The 17,468-nt window shown below is 46.9% G+C and overlaps 1 protein-coding gene across 4 annotated transcripts in view; it reads left to right on the forward strand.

Annotated features, from left to right (window-relative positions):
- Window positions 1-17,468, forward strand: part of MTOR (mechanistic target of rapamycin kinase) — a 2,476,747-nt gene that overhangs the window by 1,633,417 nt on the left and 825,862 nt on the right. For all 4 annotated transcript variants that reach the window (XM_069609933.1, XM_069609934.1, XM_069609936.1 and 1 more), the window contains 2 exons: window positions 4,895-4,991; window positions 5,225-5,323. In XM_069609933.1, the coding sequence (XP_069466034.1) occupies window positions 4,895-4,991; window positions 5,225-5,323 (196 nt within the window). The remainder of the gene's footprint in view (window positions 1-4,894; window positions 4,992-5,224; window positions 5,324-17,468) is intronic.

Consider the following 17,468-nt stretch of genomic DNA (forward strand, 5'->3'; position numbering starts at 1 on the left):
GAACTCAGAGGAAGGCATTTTTTCCTCCTCCAACGCTATTGTCAAGAAACACCTGACTGGTCTCGCTAGGCTCTACCCGTCCGTCAAGGGACTGCACCCAATGTGGGACCTGATTATAGTCTTGGGCGCCCTGGTGCGCAAACCATTCGAGCCAATGGCATCCGTGGACATTAGGCTGGTCACCATCAAGACGTCCTTACTAGTCGGTCTTACCTCGGCTCGCAGAGTCAGCGAGATTCAGGCGCTGGTCGCCTCTGAACCATTTACCACCTTTCACAGGGACAAGGTAGTTATGCGGACGCACCAGGCATTTCTGTCCAAGGTTCCATCTGCATTTTCCTTGAACGAGGAAATAGTCCTCCCGACGTTCTTTCCCGATCCCAAGGACGAAGCACAGAGAGTGCTGCACTGCCTGGATGTCAGGAGTGCCCTGAAATTCTACTTGGACAGGACGAAGGGCTTCCGCAAGTCGAACGCCCTGTTTGTCACTTTTGGCGGCTCAAGGCCAGGCTATCAGGCCTCAAAGGCTTCCATATCCTGCTGGATGGTCTCTGCCATCAAAGAAGCGTACGAGGGCCAGCACAAGCCACTCCCGGCCAACATGCATGCCCATGCAGTCAGAGCCAAGACAACAGCAATCGCATTGCAGCGCCATGTCCCTTGGCAAGTCATAAGCAGGGCGGCCACCTGAGCCTCTCCCTCAACTTTCTGCAAGCATTACTGTTTGGATGCCGGCTCTAGATCTGATGCGGCTTTCGGACAGGCGGTTCACAGGAACCTGTTTGCTTAAGGAAGGTCTCCTCTCCACCCTGGGGCATCAGTCAGTTGTAATCGCCCATAAAGTATGGAGGAAAGGGGGCGGGACGTAAGAGTAATTATAAGTTAATCTCCGTAGTGACCAACATACTCTTAGTCCATAGTCCCCTTTCCTCCATATGTCCCACCAACCTCCCCCCTAATAATACTGGTGTCATTAGGCAATGTTAAATCTATTGTCGACGCGTCAGTGGGGACTGAGGTGTGGTGCCGGAGGACGGAGTTAGGGCAGCAAATGCTCCATGGGCCGTGCCCCAGCGCGCCTCTAACTTTAAAGGGGAAGAAGTTTTTTTCTGGTGAAAAAGGTTCCGTCTCCCGTCCCTTGGAAGGAACGCCCCATACAGTATGGAGGAAAGGGGACTATGGACTAAGAGTACATTAAACACTACGGTGAGTAGCTTCTAGTTTCCTGGGCAAACTCCAGATATAGATTTAGGATTGAAGTCTGATTTAAGTCTGAATCCAGGCAGTATTCACAAAATGCTCTTATCTGGTTTTTGCCACAGTGGCTGCAACGATAACGCTGAGGCCAACAGATGCATGACCATATATCCCAAACTCTGATCCCATTAATTCGCACACAGGAAATGTTCCCAACTGAAGGAGTCTATACAGAATCTCACATGGGGTGTAATCTGTACTTCAGAAGTGCACCAAACTATAAACCCTAATATTCTCACCAGCAAGTGTAGTCCTCACCACTTAAGCGAGAGTACCAGCATAGTAACTGACCTCAAGGGATTTAGATTGCCTCAGGGGCACATACCCTAGTCACGTCTCTGAGTCCATAGATTGGAAGTCATCAGGGAGATACGTTGGTAAAGCAGTCCAGGACAAAGCATAACATACAGGAACACTATACCAGTGACCGAGCAGGACATTTGGTTTTGATACTATACTGGTCTGTTAGGGAAATAAAGCTTTTTGTCTCTTGGGACTACTCCAATCAGGGTCTAATTTCCACATGAAGTAGCAAATCTGTTTTCGAAATTACGATACTCCTTGTCATCCTTCTGGGGTGGTCAGTCTGCCCTCTAACCCCATATGTCCCACCGTATTTTTGAAGGCTGTTAGTGCTGCTTAGCAATGGAGGACTTCTCATGTTGCTAAGGCCCTCTCTGTTTTGTTGTAAATTAAACACTTGGCTAAGCCACTGACGCTTATTGCGGCCTCAGGTAAATCTCTTTAGCAACACTTCCTCGCCAACTCACCTGGTAAATCAAGGCCTTGAAATGCTGGTATTGCCCAATAAAACGCAAATAATTGTGACAAAGTGCCACTACAGCGTGATAAATAAGGGACTTGGGTATTGCTTTCAAGCCCTGGTGGTAGCAGAAAATCTACCAATTACCCACGGTCATGTAACTAGTGATCAGAGATTGAGAATGCTGAGGAGTGATGAGGAAAGGAGCACCAGTAAACCGGTGAGAATAGTTCATAGCACTCCACAGACATGGAAAGTTATGTGAAGGGGGAAGTGATATAGCAGGAGGGGAGAAGAAGTAGAGATCTGTTGGAGGCAATACAGAGGCTGTAGTTCCTGAGGCCTGTAGGGAAGAGGGACCTGCACGTGATGAGTGAAAGGGGCTGTCTAATCTAGGTTTGGTAGGACCAATGTGACAGACTGAATGAGCGAACTGAAATTGTTTGAGGGGTTCTGAACCATGGAGGTTTTGTCAGGAAGTTGGCAGATAGTCGAGGAGAGAGCACTACACAAGGAGTAAGGGGTGATGGAAACTTACCAGGAGAGTCATATGAGCTCCTGCAAGAGCTTAAAAGACATGACTAATAATTGGAGAGCCATGCAGTAAGAAACCAGAGACACCACTCATGTTCGAAGTCCATGGAAAACCTGAGACAGAAAGAGAAGTAGTATGAGGGCAATGCCAAGTGGAAGGGACTCTCTGCAGGTATGAGTGCACAATCTGGGCCTGGTGCTATGTGTTGGTAAATGCAGTTAAAGTACCAACGCACCCATTAAAGAGTGGCAAAAAGAGATTTTAGGATTCTGGGAACTGTAGTTCAAGTACCAAAGTGTTCCATAAACATTGTGATAGTGGAAGCACAGGCACTGAATTCTGGGAATAGTGGTCATAGTAACAAAGAATCTAAGGCTGGCAGAAGAGGGGTGCTGATGTTGCACTGTGGGAAACCCAGCCCTTGTGAGAAGAAAGACTTGAGCACCGCATTCTGCAATAGAATGTCTGACATGTTTACAAGAGACTTTGGGCATGAAAATGAAAATAGTTGAAAATAGAAATTACAACCGTTATTTTAACTTTTTCCGCTGGTTCTCCACACAACATTATTATAAGCATTGTTGTGTTCAATGACAGCACAGCTGCCTCTATGAATAGGCTCAAAGGACAAATAGCGGAAACTTGAAAAATCAGACACAAGTCTTGACATTCATTGCAGAGGGCCTTTCTGCCAGCGGAAGCTGCCTTAGAGGCTTATCAGTCGAATAGGAGAGGGCTTAACTCAAAACAAGTCTGCAATGTACAATGACTTACTCTGAAGTATAATTTCCTCCCGAGTTTTCATCTTTTCATCTCTTCATCTCTGTGGCGCATGACTGTAATGCTGATAGCAAGGGAGGAAATTCCTGGCAACTGAGAGGCGGTCCAGAAGCGCCAGAAAACATCTGAGGATTGAAGTCTTTACTGGATGGCATTTTTCCCCACATAGAAAGCAGCCCAGTATTACTATGCATTACATCATTGGGGCCAAACTTCTAAGTTAACTGTTATGGCTGTATTGGCCAAGAATCCCAATGTAGTTTATAAATTATATCCATCTTTATCTTTTCATAAATGCAGTTGTTTTCCTTGTTAAGGACAATATTGAATTGACTTTGCTCGAATTTTAACCAGTGAACTTAAGAAAACATGTGTAACAGTAAAATGTAGTTATTTTTGAACAACACTACTTTATAGTCCAAAACAGCCATATTTGTTTTAAAATAGCTCTCCCCTATGAATCTCTCGTTTCCTTCAGAACTCTAAATTCCAGCAATTTCAGTAACTATGAAATTCCTGTCCACAACACTATTCTAAAAAGCACACTTTTGTACACTGAAAGGTCTAGGTTACAGCACTGGTACTTTTAGGAACTACTATATGCATTCAGGGCATATAAATAGCAGCTGAGTCTCACTGTAGCAAATATGAGTAGGTTGAACTGTGGTCAGTTTGGCACACAATAGTTTTCAATGTAACTTCACAAGTTAACACCCAGCAAAACATATTCTACTTTCTGCTATTGAGACTTGTAAAACTTAAAAAGAAGCAGATTAGTTCCAAATGTATCACCCTTGTTCAGGTAGTTAAATGTTTAAATGCTAGCTAGGAATAAATTAGACCCCAAACCCTTATCAATCCACACAACCCTTTACTCTCGGTACAAGATGACAACCCACCAAGTCCCCCCTCATCCCCATTCCCAAGAGACCCTATAGAGAATCTGTTCCTCTAAACCTCATGCAGTGGGCTCCTCTTTTCCAGCCAGTGGACCGTGTTCTCCATGACCTCCTCTGGGCAGTGCAGAGCAATCCCATACCAGTGAGCCCCTGCTAAATAATCAATTCACCTTCCCTGTGCGGTAGAATTTCTCCATTGGGCCTATGCAGAAGGACCGCTTCTGCTGTCCTACTCTCATCCCAGCCAATTCAGGGGGCCCCTTTTCTCCTGGATTGCTACAGAGGATGCTCTCTGGGCCTGCACAGTCTATCTCTGACCTCGAACGATGCCTGACCCATCCAGCAACCCTGCCTGCAGCTGCTAGTCTGCTCAGACTCTGGGCTGGTCTCTTGTCCCCTGGCTCAGCAGCTCCTGTTTGCTAAAAACGTGACAGTCTGTGATTCAGGAATGCTGAGCAACCAGTTTGTGTGGCTTTCCCAGCAGACTGCGCAACCACATCCTGACCTAGACATTGCTTATAGAACTCAAGGGAAATATGACCCAGTTAAAAAGGATGAAGTTCTTTGGCATGCTGAGTTTTGCTTTACACATATCCACACATATTTACAGACTTAACCTTCTGTACATTGATTGCTGTTGGAACTTACTTTCTTTTACAGAGTGCTCACTCTTTGGTTTGATTACGGTCATTGGCCCGATGTAAACGAAGCTCTTGTTGAAGGGATCAAGACAATCCAAATTGACACTTGGTTACAGGTACAAATAAATGACTTTTTAGTTTTACTCTTATTGTTGCCATCCCTTTTTCAGGAACCTAATGCCCTTGATTGAATGTATCACATGCTCTCATGAGTGATGCTGCTGATACAGCTGTTTTTAATACATTCACTTCATGTTTGACATGTCTATCTACTTTTAGGTCCATAGGTCCTAAAATGTTGTTTAATTGTAGCAAGGCCCATATTTTAACTTCATCTCTTTCGTGGCAGGTTATCCCACAGCTTATTGCAAGGATTGATACACCCAGAGCTCTAGTAGGGCGCCTCATCCATCAGCTACTTACAGACATTGGCAGATATCACCCCCAGGTAAGTTTGCACATTTAAACTGTTTTTTCCTTGCTACCTTATTGATTTTTATCCTTACGCAAGGTATTACCTTCAGTAGAGCCCCTGCTTATGTGTGGTTTACACATCCCTCTGACCAGTAGTTCCAAATATATTCTCTTTGATGATGCCACCTCTCTGCATAGTCTGCCCCCCTCTGTTCTGCAATCCCTTAGTTGACCTCATCTTGACAGACAACAAAGAGGCAATGTTTTATGTTAAACCAGTCTCTGGCACAACATGTACATGATGTTTTCCCACCTGGCAGAGGCCTAAGTGTTCAGACAGACACCCTCAGCAGGCAGGTCCAAGCCCCTCACTAGAGGGCGTTGTCACCAATACGACGAAACAGACTGTTTGCCAATTTCCTGCTGGTCATTCAAGAGAGCAATATGTGTCCTCTTTATACATCTTGGAAGGATCTGTGAAATAACTCTCTCACAATGCCCCACCTCCCCCACAACTGTGATAGCCAATGTGCTCACAAACTGAGATGCATCAATTAGTGTCATTTAATCTTGACGGCTCCACAGCTGTCCAACAATCTGTAACTCTGACCTTCTCGAGATGCCCTTCTTTCCTTTTGTTAGAAAAGATTTTCCTTTTGCTGCTTACCTCCCATAGACTTCTACATGACACCCTTTCTTTTCGCTTTGCTTGGACTTCTGACCTGAGATTTTGAAGGTAATTGGCACCTTATGCTTTATTTCCCTTGCCCTTTTGGTAATTCTTATGGGGAAACTCATCAATCCCTAAGACTATCAGTACTGAGAGACTGTCTCTCTTTGTGAATTTCTTGTATTGTTACAAGTGCCCACATCACCTTACAGTGAAGTGCAGTTAGGATACTTTGGGGCTCATGACAAGTTTCACCATATTGCGCTGGTAATTCCGGCGAGATACCGGGAAACTTATAATGAGCCCCAAAGTATCCACCGTCTGATATCCCAGTATTACCGGGATATTACAGGCAGCAGAGACGGCGGTAAGTTCCCATTCCATGGAGTCCTATAAGACTCCATGGGCTGGGATTGCCGGAATGACTGCCAGTGATTACGACATTTCTTTACCGGTAGCAGCCTGCTGGTAGATCAGAGCCCACTGGCAAACTCGGGTTTACCTGGTCGGGTAAAAATGGCAGTGCCGGTATTACCAGCAATATTTCTGGCATTTTATCCAGACCAGGGACCTCATAATGAGGCTCTCTGAATCCTTATAACTTTTTCTGTAATGACTTTTTTGGTTAGCTTTACAATATTCCTTGGATCTGGTGGTGGCAGCTGTTATTTTTCTCCCATTTTTGGTAATTTCGAATTGTGCACTTTTGCAATTGCCGCAAATGTCTGCTAAGGGTAGCTAGCACCATGAGATGGCCTTGTCACAAGGTTTTCGCTTGTCCTTTGTCCGTAATGTTCTTTGGCCTTCTTCCTGCCTTCTCTAGTCCTGAAATGCTATATATGGAATGCCCTTTACCTGGGAAAGTTTCTGCTTTCGAGGGCAAAGGGGCGGTTTGAGTGTGAGCCTGGATGTGTGGGCTGGGAATGTTTGGTCCCGTACACATCATGGCAACTGAATGCCTGTCGCTAGGCAAATGATATGGCCATTGGCTATCCATGATTGGATAGCTACTGCCTGGTTGAATGGTGCAGATCCTTACTATTGATAGCCTTGATCGAGCTCCCATCCCAAATCATGGATAAAAGGAGGACTTCTGCCATTTGACAGATAATCATTGCAGCCAATTGTTAAACTGGATTTCTACACTCTGGCCTGGTGGACAGATATGTAGAAGGCCACCCTAATTATTGTGAACAGGGCACAACTTCTGGGAGTTTAGCCAAACAAATCAAGGTAGCATGGAGAGTGGTCCAGGCTAAGTTTCAGGAGTGAGCGAGTCGGTGTGGTAAGGGGTCCACAATGAGTTCACACAGCAAGTAATCACGGATTACACTTAGACAATCAGTTATAAAAAATAGTATATTTCTCCAGCATGTGGTCTGGCATGGATTCACATGCTCATGAATATTCCCTGGTGTCAGGCTGGTAATCCTTGGTAAAAGGAAAAATCAGTTTCACTTTCACTTTAAAACTGTATGTTCTCCTCTAAACCAATCCCTGTCTTCTGGGTCATACTGGCCCCATTCAATGAGAGTCGTCTCCCTAAGCTCCACCCCTGGTGGTCATTTTCAGATTTTTACTGCACGCTTCAGTGTTGGGAGTCCTCACGTTGCTTTGAGCTATTTTTGTGCAATTTTGCATTTTTCCATAGAAAATAGAATACTTTTGACCGATTTCTGCTTACCGTTTTTGACCAAAGGACAGCTGCCAGCAGCAGGAATACACTGCCGGTGAAGATCCTCATCCACCATCGGATCGTCTATCGAAGTATCAAGAAGGCCTGTCTTTGGACTATGTCCGAGGAGAAAAAGGAAAGCAGGAGCCTCTTCAAACTGTGTGCGAAGTGTGGATTAAGGAACATAGTCGTTATATTGCCTTCATCCAGACCATGATGAGGAGGGATGTGAGGTGTGCCATGGTTTCTCAAAGTAAACCAAGAAAGATCGCTACAGCAGGCTCACAGCGTGGCTGAAATCAAGCAAGGCCCCTGACTCGGCCTCCGGCAGGGTCGTGCCTCACCCAGCAATGGATGTTCCGAGGAGCGAAGACCGAACTCACTCTGGGAGGAGGTCGAGATCTTTTGAGGACACAATGCCCGGGGGGGTCCAAGAGAAGATCAAGCTCTGCAACGCTGGCTCTGCTGATGCAGGACCCAATTTGGGCAGAGTGTGATTGCCATCACATTCACTCTTCACAATGAGCCTGCTGGCGAAAAAGGGCCTCTTCTTAGAGAAAGTCCCTAACGCCGTCCAAACTCTGTGTATCAGCAGACAAACCAATGAGAGAGAAGTCTGGGGAGGACCCGTCAAAACTAACTAAGACCTCACAGCTTTCCAAGTCAACCGAGTCGACGACGGCCTCGATGAACATATAGTTGACCACGTCCTCAGGACAAGATTGAAGGAGAGCGGGTCTGTGAAGGTGGTGCCTACAACGGCCACCCCACATGTATCCTTACCCCCGCGGCGTGATACAGCTGTAGAGACAGCGATGAAGGCAGCAGACGCCCCGGGGTTGGGGAATGGCTCTGCGACTGCATTCTGTATTGGTCCAGAAGCCTCTGGAGAAGGAAAGAGAGGAGGACAAGGCCCCCCCGGTGGAATTTCCACAGGATGTGGGCACACGTGCCGCTCCCAGAAAACCAGTGCAGATTTATTCAAGCTCTGACGATGGTGTTAGGCAGAAACCTCTGCAGTTCCCTTAGATTCACTGCAAAAGATTTAAGACTACAGGTGTTTGGCAGTAAACCCACTTGGTAGCAGCCTGTACCACACAGATTCACTTGGTAGCTGTGGCTGAGCAGTCAGACTTCCCTCAAGAAGAGTTAGGCAGTATACAGAGCATACAAAATAGGTACAGAAATACAGTAGCACAAGCAAACACTGACCAGAGCTTGGGTGTAAAAGTATATAATTATTTATTTAACACACCCTTATAAACCACTAGCACTAAATTGGTAAGATAAGTTCAAAACACAATCACTATTATCATATGTACATCCCTGATTACTTGTTGGACAAGTCTTAGTTAACATCACTTATTTCCAGACAGAGGTGAGCGCTTAACGTTCGATGGCACTCCAACAAGTTAAATAAAAAGGGAGGGAAAAGCAGAATTATGGAAGCACACGCACGAAACACTTTTTAAAGAACCACAGTAAGTTAGGAAGGCACAGTATACTGGTGAGCAAGGAAGATTAGGTGCCAGGCCCACTTTCAAGGGAGCCAGGCGAAAGATGCCCAAGATCAAACAGTTACACAGAATCTTCGAAGTTTGTGGAGGTAGTTCAAAAAAGGTTTAGTTCAGTTCAGAAAAAGTTAGCTAAGGTGTCCCAGGCTAACCCAGGTTCGAGAGACGAGGATTTAATACACCCCGTTCAATTGGTTGCAAGGGAAGCCAGGCAGAAGATGGTACCTTAAATGGAGAGGATCCTCCAGCGGGGGCATTTGTTCCTGGTAGCGGGTGCAAGTCGCAGCATCGTCCAGAGGAAGAGAAGATCTCGTTGTGGAGGAAAGATGAAGGTTGTTGCACTGCCAGGGAAGAAACCAGCCGCGGAGTTCTCCGGTACAAAGGTACTACCCTTTCGGTTCGCAGTGATGGTGAAAACGTGGTATCCCGGTTGCCGGGGTGCTTGACACAGGCAAGCCGGCCACGAGATGCTCAGGAAGGCGAAAAGAAGGTAGACTGGTCATCCCCACCAGTCAAAGGAAGAAGACTCTCCGGGCTGGTGATCTCCTCTGTCGTTGGGAAAAGTGGTGAGTGGTACAGCAGGGCTCCACCGTTGGTGTCATTGTTACAGGCCGGCTCAGCTTCTCCCTCCTCGGATTCCCTAGGTCCAGTGGAGACGTCTGAAGTTCCAGTCCCCAAAGCCCTGCTTTTATGCAGCACACCCCCATTCACTCAGCCTAGCGGTCAATCAAACATGCTAAGTGGTGAGCCGGCCGGCTCACCACTTGGGCCAATCACACAAGAGTGCGACTTGAGTTACCAAGGTAACTCAGTCCAGGGTGCCTCAACACCCTCCCACACCCCCTGTGGTACCCAGACAGAGTGGCACCACTTTTGGAGGCTTCTGTGGAGAAGCCTGCCAAAAAGTGGAACAAAGGGCTCGACTTGGGTTGGAGTCACAGAAGAGAACACAAACACCATTTTAGAATCGAGTTCTGGCAAAAAATACCAACCGGCGAATTAATATTAAATAAACAAACCGGCGGTATGTTCGAGGCTATAAGAATTATATAATTAACGTTGGTAGCCTCGAACAATGGGAAAATCCCATAGAGATATATTTGCGGTCGAATATAAAAAGTAGTATCCACTGCCACCAGCCAAAACTCGATCAGGGGGGACGGAGACGTGCCCCCTCGAACAACAGACCCCGGGGCAATCGAATTGCCCCAGCCAGTGCGTCCACAATATGATGGTTTGTACTGGTTTCTGTTCATAATTTGGGACTAGCAAAGTCAATGGTGACTTTACATGCCCTGGGAGACAGTAGTCAGCCCCAGGGTATGGAGTCTATGTTGGGGGGTCGCTACGACACCCCTGGGTTACGGCACGGATGGTGCTGTGTAACCCACATAAAAAAAAACCCACATGAGACCCTATGGAGTAAAAGACCCCATAGCCCATAAAACACATGGAAAGTTAAAGGAACACCTCAAATCATGTCTAAGAGTGGGTGCAAAAGAATCTCACTCTTAGCAGGAGAGAAAAAAATAAACCCCAAAAATCCAGCAAAGCTGCTGGGGGACTCACTAGGTTTGGGAAATTAGCCTTACAGAGAATTCTCCCTAACAGATGGCAGCAATGATGATTTGCCTGATGACTACTATACAAATCGCGAAGGAAAGGGAATCCCAGGGCCGTGAGCCTACGTCCTCTGCACGCAAAAAAAGGCGCATCAGTCCAGACCCTACGCCATTGGCTCCTTTCACTCCTCAACCAAGGGACATATAGCTGGATATTCTAATGACTCTACACACACTGGTCACAGAGATCCAGCAGAGGATGCCCCCTGCACCGGGGTCTGTGCCACCACAGGACCCTCAGGAGCCTCCGAGGCTGAGCCCTCCTCGTCAGAAGAGAAAGTCTAAGGGGGTTTCTGGTCATAGTCATCTGACCGCTCCGCCACCACCATCACTGCCTCACAACCTGACTCCTCTCAGAGCCCCAGCTCTGCACACGGACACAGGCACGGACACGACTACTATGGCTACAGGCACCGACAAGAACGACTTTGCGCCAGCTGATGGGGAACACCACATGCGGACATACCCCATAGGGTCTTCCCACCTGACAAAGTTGGTTCCTTTCATTCCATGATGTCCAGGGCCTCTGAACTGTTTAATTTAGTACCCGAGAAAATAAGAAAAAAGGGTTCCTGTACCTGGCGCAAGTCCAGAAGAAAGACCATCATGTCTGTTCCTTTCCTGGATGATATCTGGGAGGATGGCCTGGTGCTAATGAAGAAACCGAGAACGGCCCAGCGCAAGCCTGACAGATTGTAGAGAAAGTACAGAGTACCGGTTTCAGCACCCAGGTGCTTAAGAGCTCAGCCTTCGTCCGACTCAGTGGTCTCAGCCACAGCCAGGACGCGCTTGGCGAACCCATCGTCGACAGCCATAGTACCTCCGGACAAGGAGGGGAAGAAGCTGGACGCAATGGGCAAGAGAATAATATACCCAGCAGCCTCTACCATCAAGGTGACATGCCCTAGCCATTTTGCCCGATATGAACGGGAACTATGATACAAGCTGGTACCTATTCTAGACTTCCTGCCCAAGGACAAGAAGGTTGAGGCACTAAAATAGTTTAAAGAGGGGGAAATGGCCTCGGACCACGCCATCACAGTGGCAGTGGGCATTGTGGATGCAGGATTCCACCAGATGGGGAACAGCATGTCCCTTCGTCGACAAGGGTGGTTGAAGGCAACAAACCTTTGCCAGGACGTTCAGGCTATGGTACTGGATATGCTGTTCGATGCTGAAAACCTCTTCGCAAGGCCGTCGACGAGGTTTTACAAGCCATAAAGTCTGACCATGGGAATCCTGCAACAAAGTCGACAGTCCTTTCGTTCATCCAAAGGAAAGCCCGGCAGATCCTCCAAGGGATATACTACCCTGTTGCTTCAGCCTTCACGCTCCTTCACTCAAGCATACAGGGGTCGCTCTAAAGGCTGCGGAGGACATCGTCGGCGCCGCCCACAGGTCAGGGCCCGACCCCCAAGCAGGCCGGAACCGGCCGGAACCTTGAGCCCTCACTTATGCACACCAGTTGGAGGCCGGCTGGTAAAATTCATCAGTGCGTGGAAGAAGGTCACCACCGACAGACGTGTGCTGGATGCTCTTGAACAGGGGCACACCTTGGAGTTCCAACGCAGGTGTCCTCGTATCCCAACGGTGCCTCGACCGGAACAACACGGGCCATAGCTTCTAAGAGAGGTGCATGCCATGTTACAGAAGGGGGCAATAGAACCCGTTCCCCAGCACCTCCAGGGCTCTGGAGTTTATTCCAGATACTTTCTGGTTCAAAAGAAGACAGGGGGTTGGAGGCCAATCATAGATCTGCATCGTCTCAACAAGTACTTAAAGTCCCAGAAGTTCTGGATGGTCACGTTACAACATGTGCTCGGCCAGCTGGAGGAAGGGGATTTTTTGACGTTGTTAGATCTGGAGGACACCTACTTGCAAGTCCCCATTCACAAGAAGCACTGTATATTCCTGTGATTCGTGGTTCAGGGTCAACACTACCAGTTCAAGGCTCTTACCTTCGGCCTAAAACCTGCTCTGAGTGTCTTTATAAAGTGCCTCTGGCAGCTGGAAGAAAAGCGCCTCCACATCAACGTCCTGGAACTTCGGGCCATATTCTGGACCCTCAAGGCTTTTTTGCTGTCGTTGAAGGGCAAGGTGGTGAGGGTCTTCATGGACAACACCACCACCATGTTCTACATCCAGAAGCAAAGAGGGGCCCGCTCGCCGGCCCTCTCCAAGGAGGCCCAGGATCTGTGCCGATGGGCCGTTCGGCAGGACGTTTTCCTCGTCACCTTTTAGCTGGCGGCGTCAAGAAAACCATCACAGACTCATTCAGCCGGGGGCTGCGCTCTTGTAATGAGTGGGAGCTACGCCAGGACCAGATGGACCTTCTGTTAGGCAAATGGGGCCAACCCCGGATCAATCTCTTCCCAACGGCACCAAACTCCAAGTGCCAGAAGTTCCCTCAGCAGAGGAGCATGGGGGGCTCATTCTCATTCCAAAGGGAGGGACGGTTCCTGTACGCTTTCCCTCCATTTTCACTCCTGCTACCTGTGATCGACACACTTAGACAATGCCACTGCACAGGTTTCTCTCGTGGAAGACGGCTTTCCTCATGGCTAGCACCTCGGCCAGGTGGGTCGGGGAGATCCAGGCCCTGTCTTGCAAGCAGCCTTACTTGTCTTTCCACGATTCAAGGGCGGTACTTCGTACACACCCCACCTTTATGCCAAAGGTATCGTTAGAATTCCACCTCAACAAACCTTTGGTTCGAATCCCTTATCGCCAGCGGAGAGGGCTTTGCATTCTCTGGACGTTGCCCATGCCTTCAAGTTCTACATGGAACATACGAAGAATTTTTGAAAGACTTCTCAGTTGTTCATCAACTTTGGACCTGTAAATCACGGAAAGGCCTTTTCAAAGGCGTCCATCTCCAGGTGGCTCTATGGCTGCATCATGCACTGTCATCGCCTGGCTACCAGGCCGCTGGCAGGCCGGCCGAGAGCCCACTCCAGCAGAGCATTTGCAGCAACAGTGGCATTTCTTTCTGGTGTGCCCCTTCTCGACACATGCAGGGCTGCTATGTGGAGGTCCATGCACACCTTCACGAGGTTCTACTGCGTCGACAGGGATTCCAGGGAGGAGTCTCGAGTGAGCCAATCTTTGCTACGCAACCTGTTTGTTTGAGGTGAGTCTGTTCCAGAGGTGACTGTTTATTGCTTCTTTTGAGCCTTGCCACCTCCCGTGGTTGTGTATATGTATTGCTGTGTAATCGTTATTCATGAGCATGTGAATCCATGCCAGACCCCATGCTGGAGAAGGTTTAAGTTAATTACCTGTAACTTTTGTTCTCAGCATGGGTCTGGCATGGTTTCACATGCGAACCATTCCTCATTCCCCTCTGCTCCGTGGCTCTTCTCGGTTCATACTGCCACTTTACGTGCTTACCAAATCTGAAGATGTGTGGCGCTTAGGGAGAGGACTGTCATTGCATGGGGAAAGTATGACACACATTTGCAAAAGTTAGTAGATAACATGTCCCATTAAAAAACAAGTCCGTCAGGAAAAATAATAACCAATGTAAATGGTACAACAATTAAATCAATACACTTAAACAAGCGAAACGCGTCAAGGAAAGAGTATGGCTACGGAACCAAACCCAAGAAAATAGGGAAGATTGGAAAAGTATAGATAATGAGTATAGAAAGGCAGTCAAAGAAGCTAAATCAAACTATTATAATACAGAAATTGAGGCAGCCGCAAATTCAACTAGCAAACTATTCGAAATACTTAAGACAATTGAAAAACCCAAGGTGCTCTCACTACCCCACAACCCTTCCAAAGAAGACTGCGATAGAGTGCAAGAAGCTTTTGCCGCTAAAATTTTAAAAGCCAGAAACAACATCATACAGGCAAGGGACACCACTAGCTCAGAAACCCTCCCCACAGAAAACCCTCCATCTGAAAGTAGAGAAATCTTCAGTTTTGCAGCTATCACGGAGGAGGATTTTTGTCTGTTGTTGGCCAAAATGAAACCAACTTCTTGTGTGGAAAATACACTCCCCACAAAGATCATACTGGACAACAAAGAACTTTTTGCACCCACTCTTACTAGAATAATCAACACCTCGTTTATAGAGGGAATAGTTCCAAAAACCATTAAAGACCACAATAACTCCCCTAGTCAGGAAGGCAGGTCTGGACCACAAAGATCCAAGTAACCTACGTCCTATAAACAATTCGAATTTTATCTTGAAGATATTGGATAAAATCGCCACAAACCAGTTGCAAAAACATGTGGAAACCCATGAGTTGCTCCACAATCAGCAATCGGGTTTTAGAACAACTCATAGCACTGAATCAGCTATGCTTGACTTACAATCACATATGCTAGAGTTGATTGACAAGGGTAAATCGGGGCTGCTCATGCTGCTGGACCTCAGCGCAGCGTTCGATCTGGTTGACCACCAGTTACTCCAAGCTGCACTAGATAAAATTGCAGGGTGCTCTCCACCAGCATTGGCTTGGCTAGCGTCCTTCCTGAGTGACAGGAAGGCAAGAATTCACTGGGGAGATACATTTTCAGAAGCGGCTCTTATCCTGTTTGGAGTCCCTCAAGGAGCCAGTTTGTCTCCATTGTTGTTTAACTTATACATGCAAAGCCTCTGTGACCCACTGGAAAGCATCAGTGTATTTTTCACAAACTACGCCGATGATACACCGCTTGTTTTCGAATTAACAGGAGATTATGTTACAGATAGTGCCAAAATAGGGGAAATTTATAAGGTCATTGACATCTGGATGCAGAGACACTGGATGTGTCTCAATAATAACAAGACAGAACTTATGATTTTTGGATCCCGTCAAGCAAGATCTAAGTTAGGAGCACAATACAAGGAGTTTGCTATAAAAGAAGTCATCATCCCAGTGCTACCACAAGTTAAAACACTGGGGATGCTGGTGGATGCATCCCTGGGTGCCGAAGCCTGAGTCAACTACTTAGCTAAAAACAACGCGTATTATTTGCGCCTTCTAAGAGCCATCAGACCCTACATTAACGAAGCAAATACTGCAAATATCGCAAGGGCGATTTTACTGTCTCGCCTAGATTATGGTAACGCTTTGTTAATGGGAGCCACTAAGAGGGAGTTACAGAGATGTCAGGTTCTGCAGAACGATGCTGTCCGTATAGTTAAGAGAACTAAATACAGTGAACTCATATCAGCAGGAAGGAAGGATCTTCATTGGCTTAGAACGGAAGAGAGAGTCAATTTAAAGGCCATGACGATTGTACACAGATGCCTATTTGGCGTGGCTCCAACCTACTTTAAAGAAGAATTCTCGCTTTATATACCAAAGAGAAGCCTTAGATCAGCCGATGTAGGTCTCCTGGTGGGCCCAGAGGTCAAACGGGCAGCGGGTCGAGGCAGAGCTTTTTCGGTCAAGGCAGCCACATCTTGGAATAGGCTCCCAGCAACCTTGAGACAGGAAGAAAATTACATCACTTTTAGGAAATCACTGAAAACATTCCAGTGAACTCCAAGGTAACAGGGCACTCTCCAGATATAGCTATGGCTAACCTAGAACTTAAAATTTTCCATCCTTTCATGCAAATCTTATTCTTAGATTTTCCCCGCGCCCTGATGCCTGCAGGCTTTCGGGGCGTTACAAGCATATAGAAATAGAAATAGAAATAGTGATTGGTTTACAGGAGAAATACATTTTTAAAGTGAAAGTGAAACTGTTTTTCTTTTACTGAGGATTCCCAGCCTGACGACAGGGAATATTCATGAGCATGTGAATCCATGCCAGACACATGCTGGAGAGCAATAAATACAGGTAAGTAACTTAAACCGTATTTACTAGAAAAAAGTACCTGTACTTCACACAGGTTCTGTAGACAGATATGATGACACTCTCATCAATTTCTGAAAATGAATGATCCTGTAGGCCACTGTTCGAGTAACTTATCATTTGATGTGCTTTGCACTCTGAAGTTAACTGCACTGAGAATGGGCGTGTGTGGCTGGTTTTCATACCCCGGAACAGACATGGAGGGGATGGGAGAGTTGGCGTGCTGCAGCATAATTGGAACCTCTGTGCACTCTCCACACCTGTCATTCCACCCTGCGTTGTGGTGCAGGTATCTCGGAAACTGTGCATCCTAGAGCCTTGAAACATGGTTGTCAAGCCTTGGAGTTCTGTTCCTGTCCTTCAGACGCTTGAAATTAGCTTTGTCTGTTCCATCTAAGACCATATTGATGTTTTGTTTTGCCTATTTGTGCTGCAAATATCTCGGAAACGGCGCATCCTAGGACCTTGAATGTGGTTTTCTTGGTCCCACAGGGACCTTTGAGTTGTGTTCCTCGTGTCGAGACTCTTCAAATAAGCTTTGTCTGGTTCTTCTACGACCACTTTAACTCTCTCGCATTTACAGCGTTTGGCTAACTGTGGCAAGTGTCCTAACATGGCCGTGCCACAAGGATTTTCATTTCTTCTTTAGCCATCTTGTCTTTTTGCCTTCTCAGGTCAGAAAAATCCTTTTATGTTCATGCATCTGCCTGGGAAAGCCTGGCTTTTTTTGCCGATTTCAGGCAACCGTCTCATGTGTGAAGGGGCTGAAATCTGGGAAAAGGGGTGTCCAAATGTCATGTAGCCAGTAATGCCTGGGGGGGTCAAAACAGATAAATATGCAAAATTTGGTGCAGATTGGTGGAACGGTGTGGTATTGTGTAAGGAACAAAACATTGCGGTGC

Source organism: Ambystoma mexicanum, chromosome 8 (assembly GCF_040938575.1).
Source record: "Ambystoma mexicanum isolate Mex_15411 chromosome 8, UKY_AmexF1_1, whole genome shotgun sequence".
NCBI lineage: Eukaryota > Metazoa > Chordata > Amphibia > Caudata > Ambystomatidae > Ambystoma > Ambystoma mexicanum.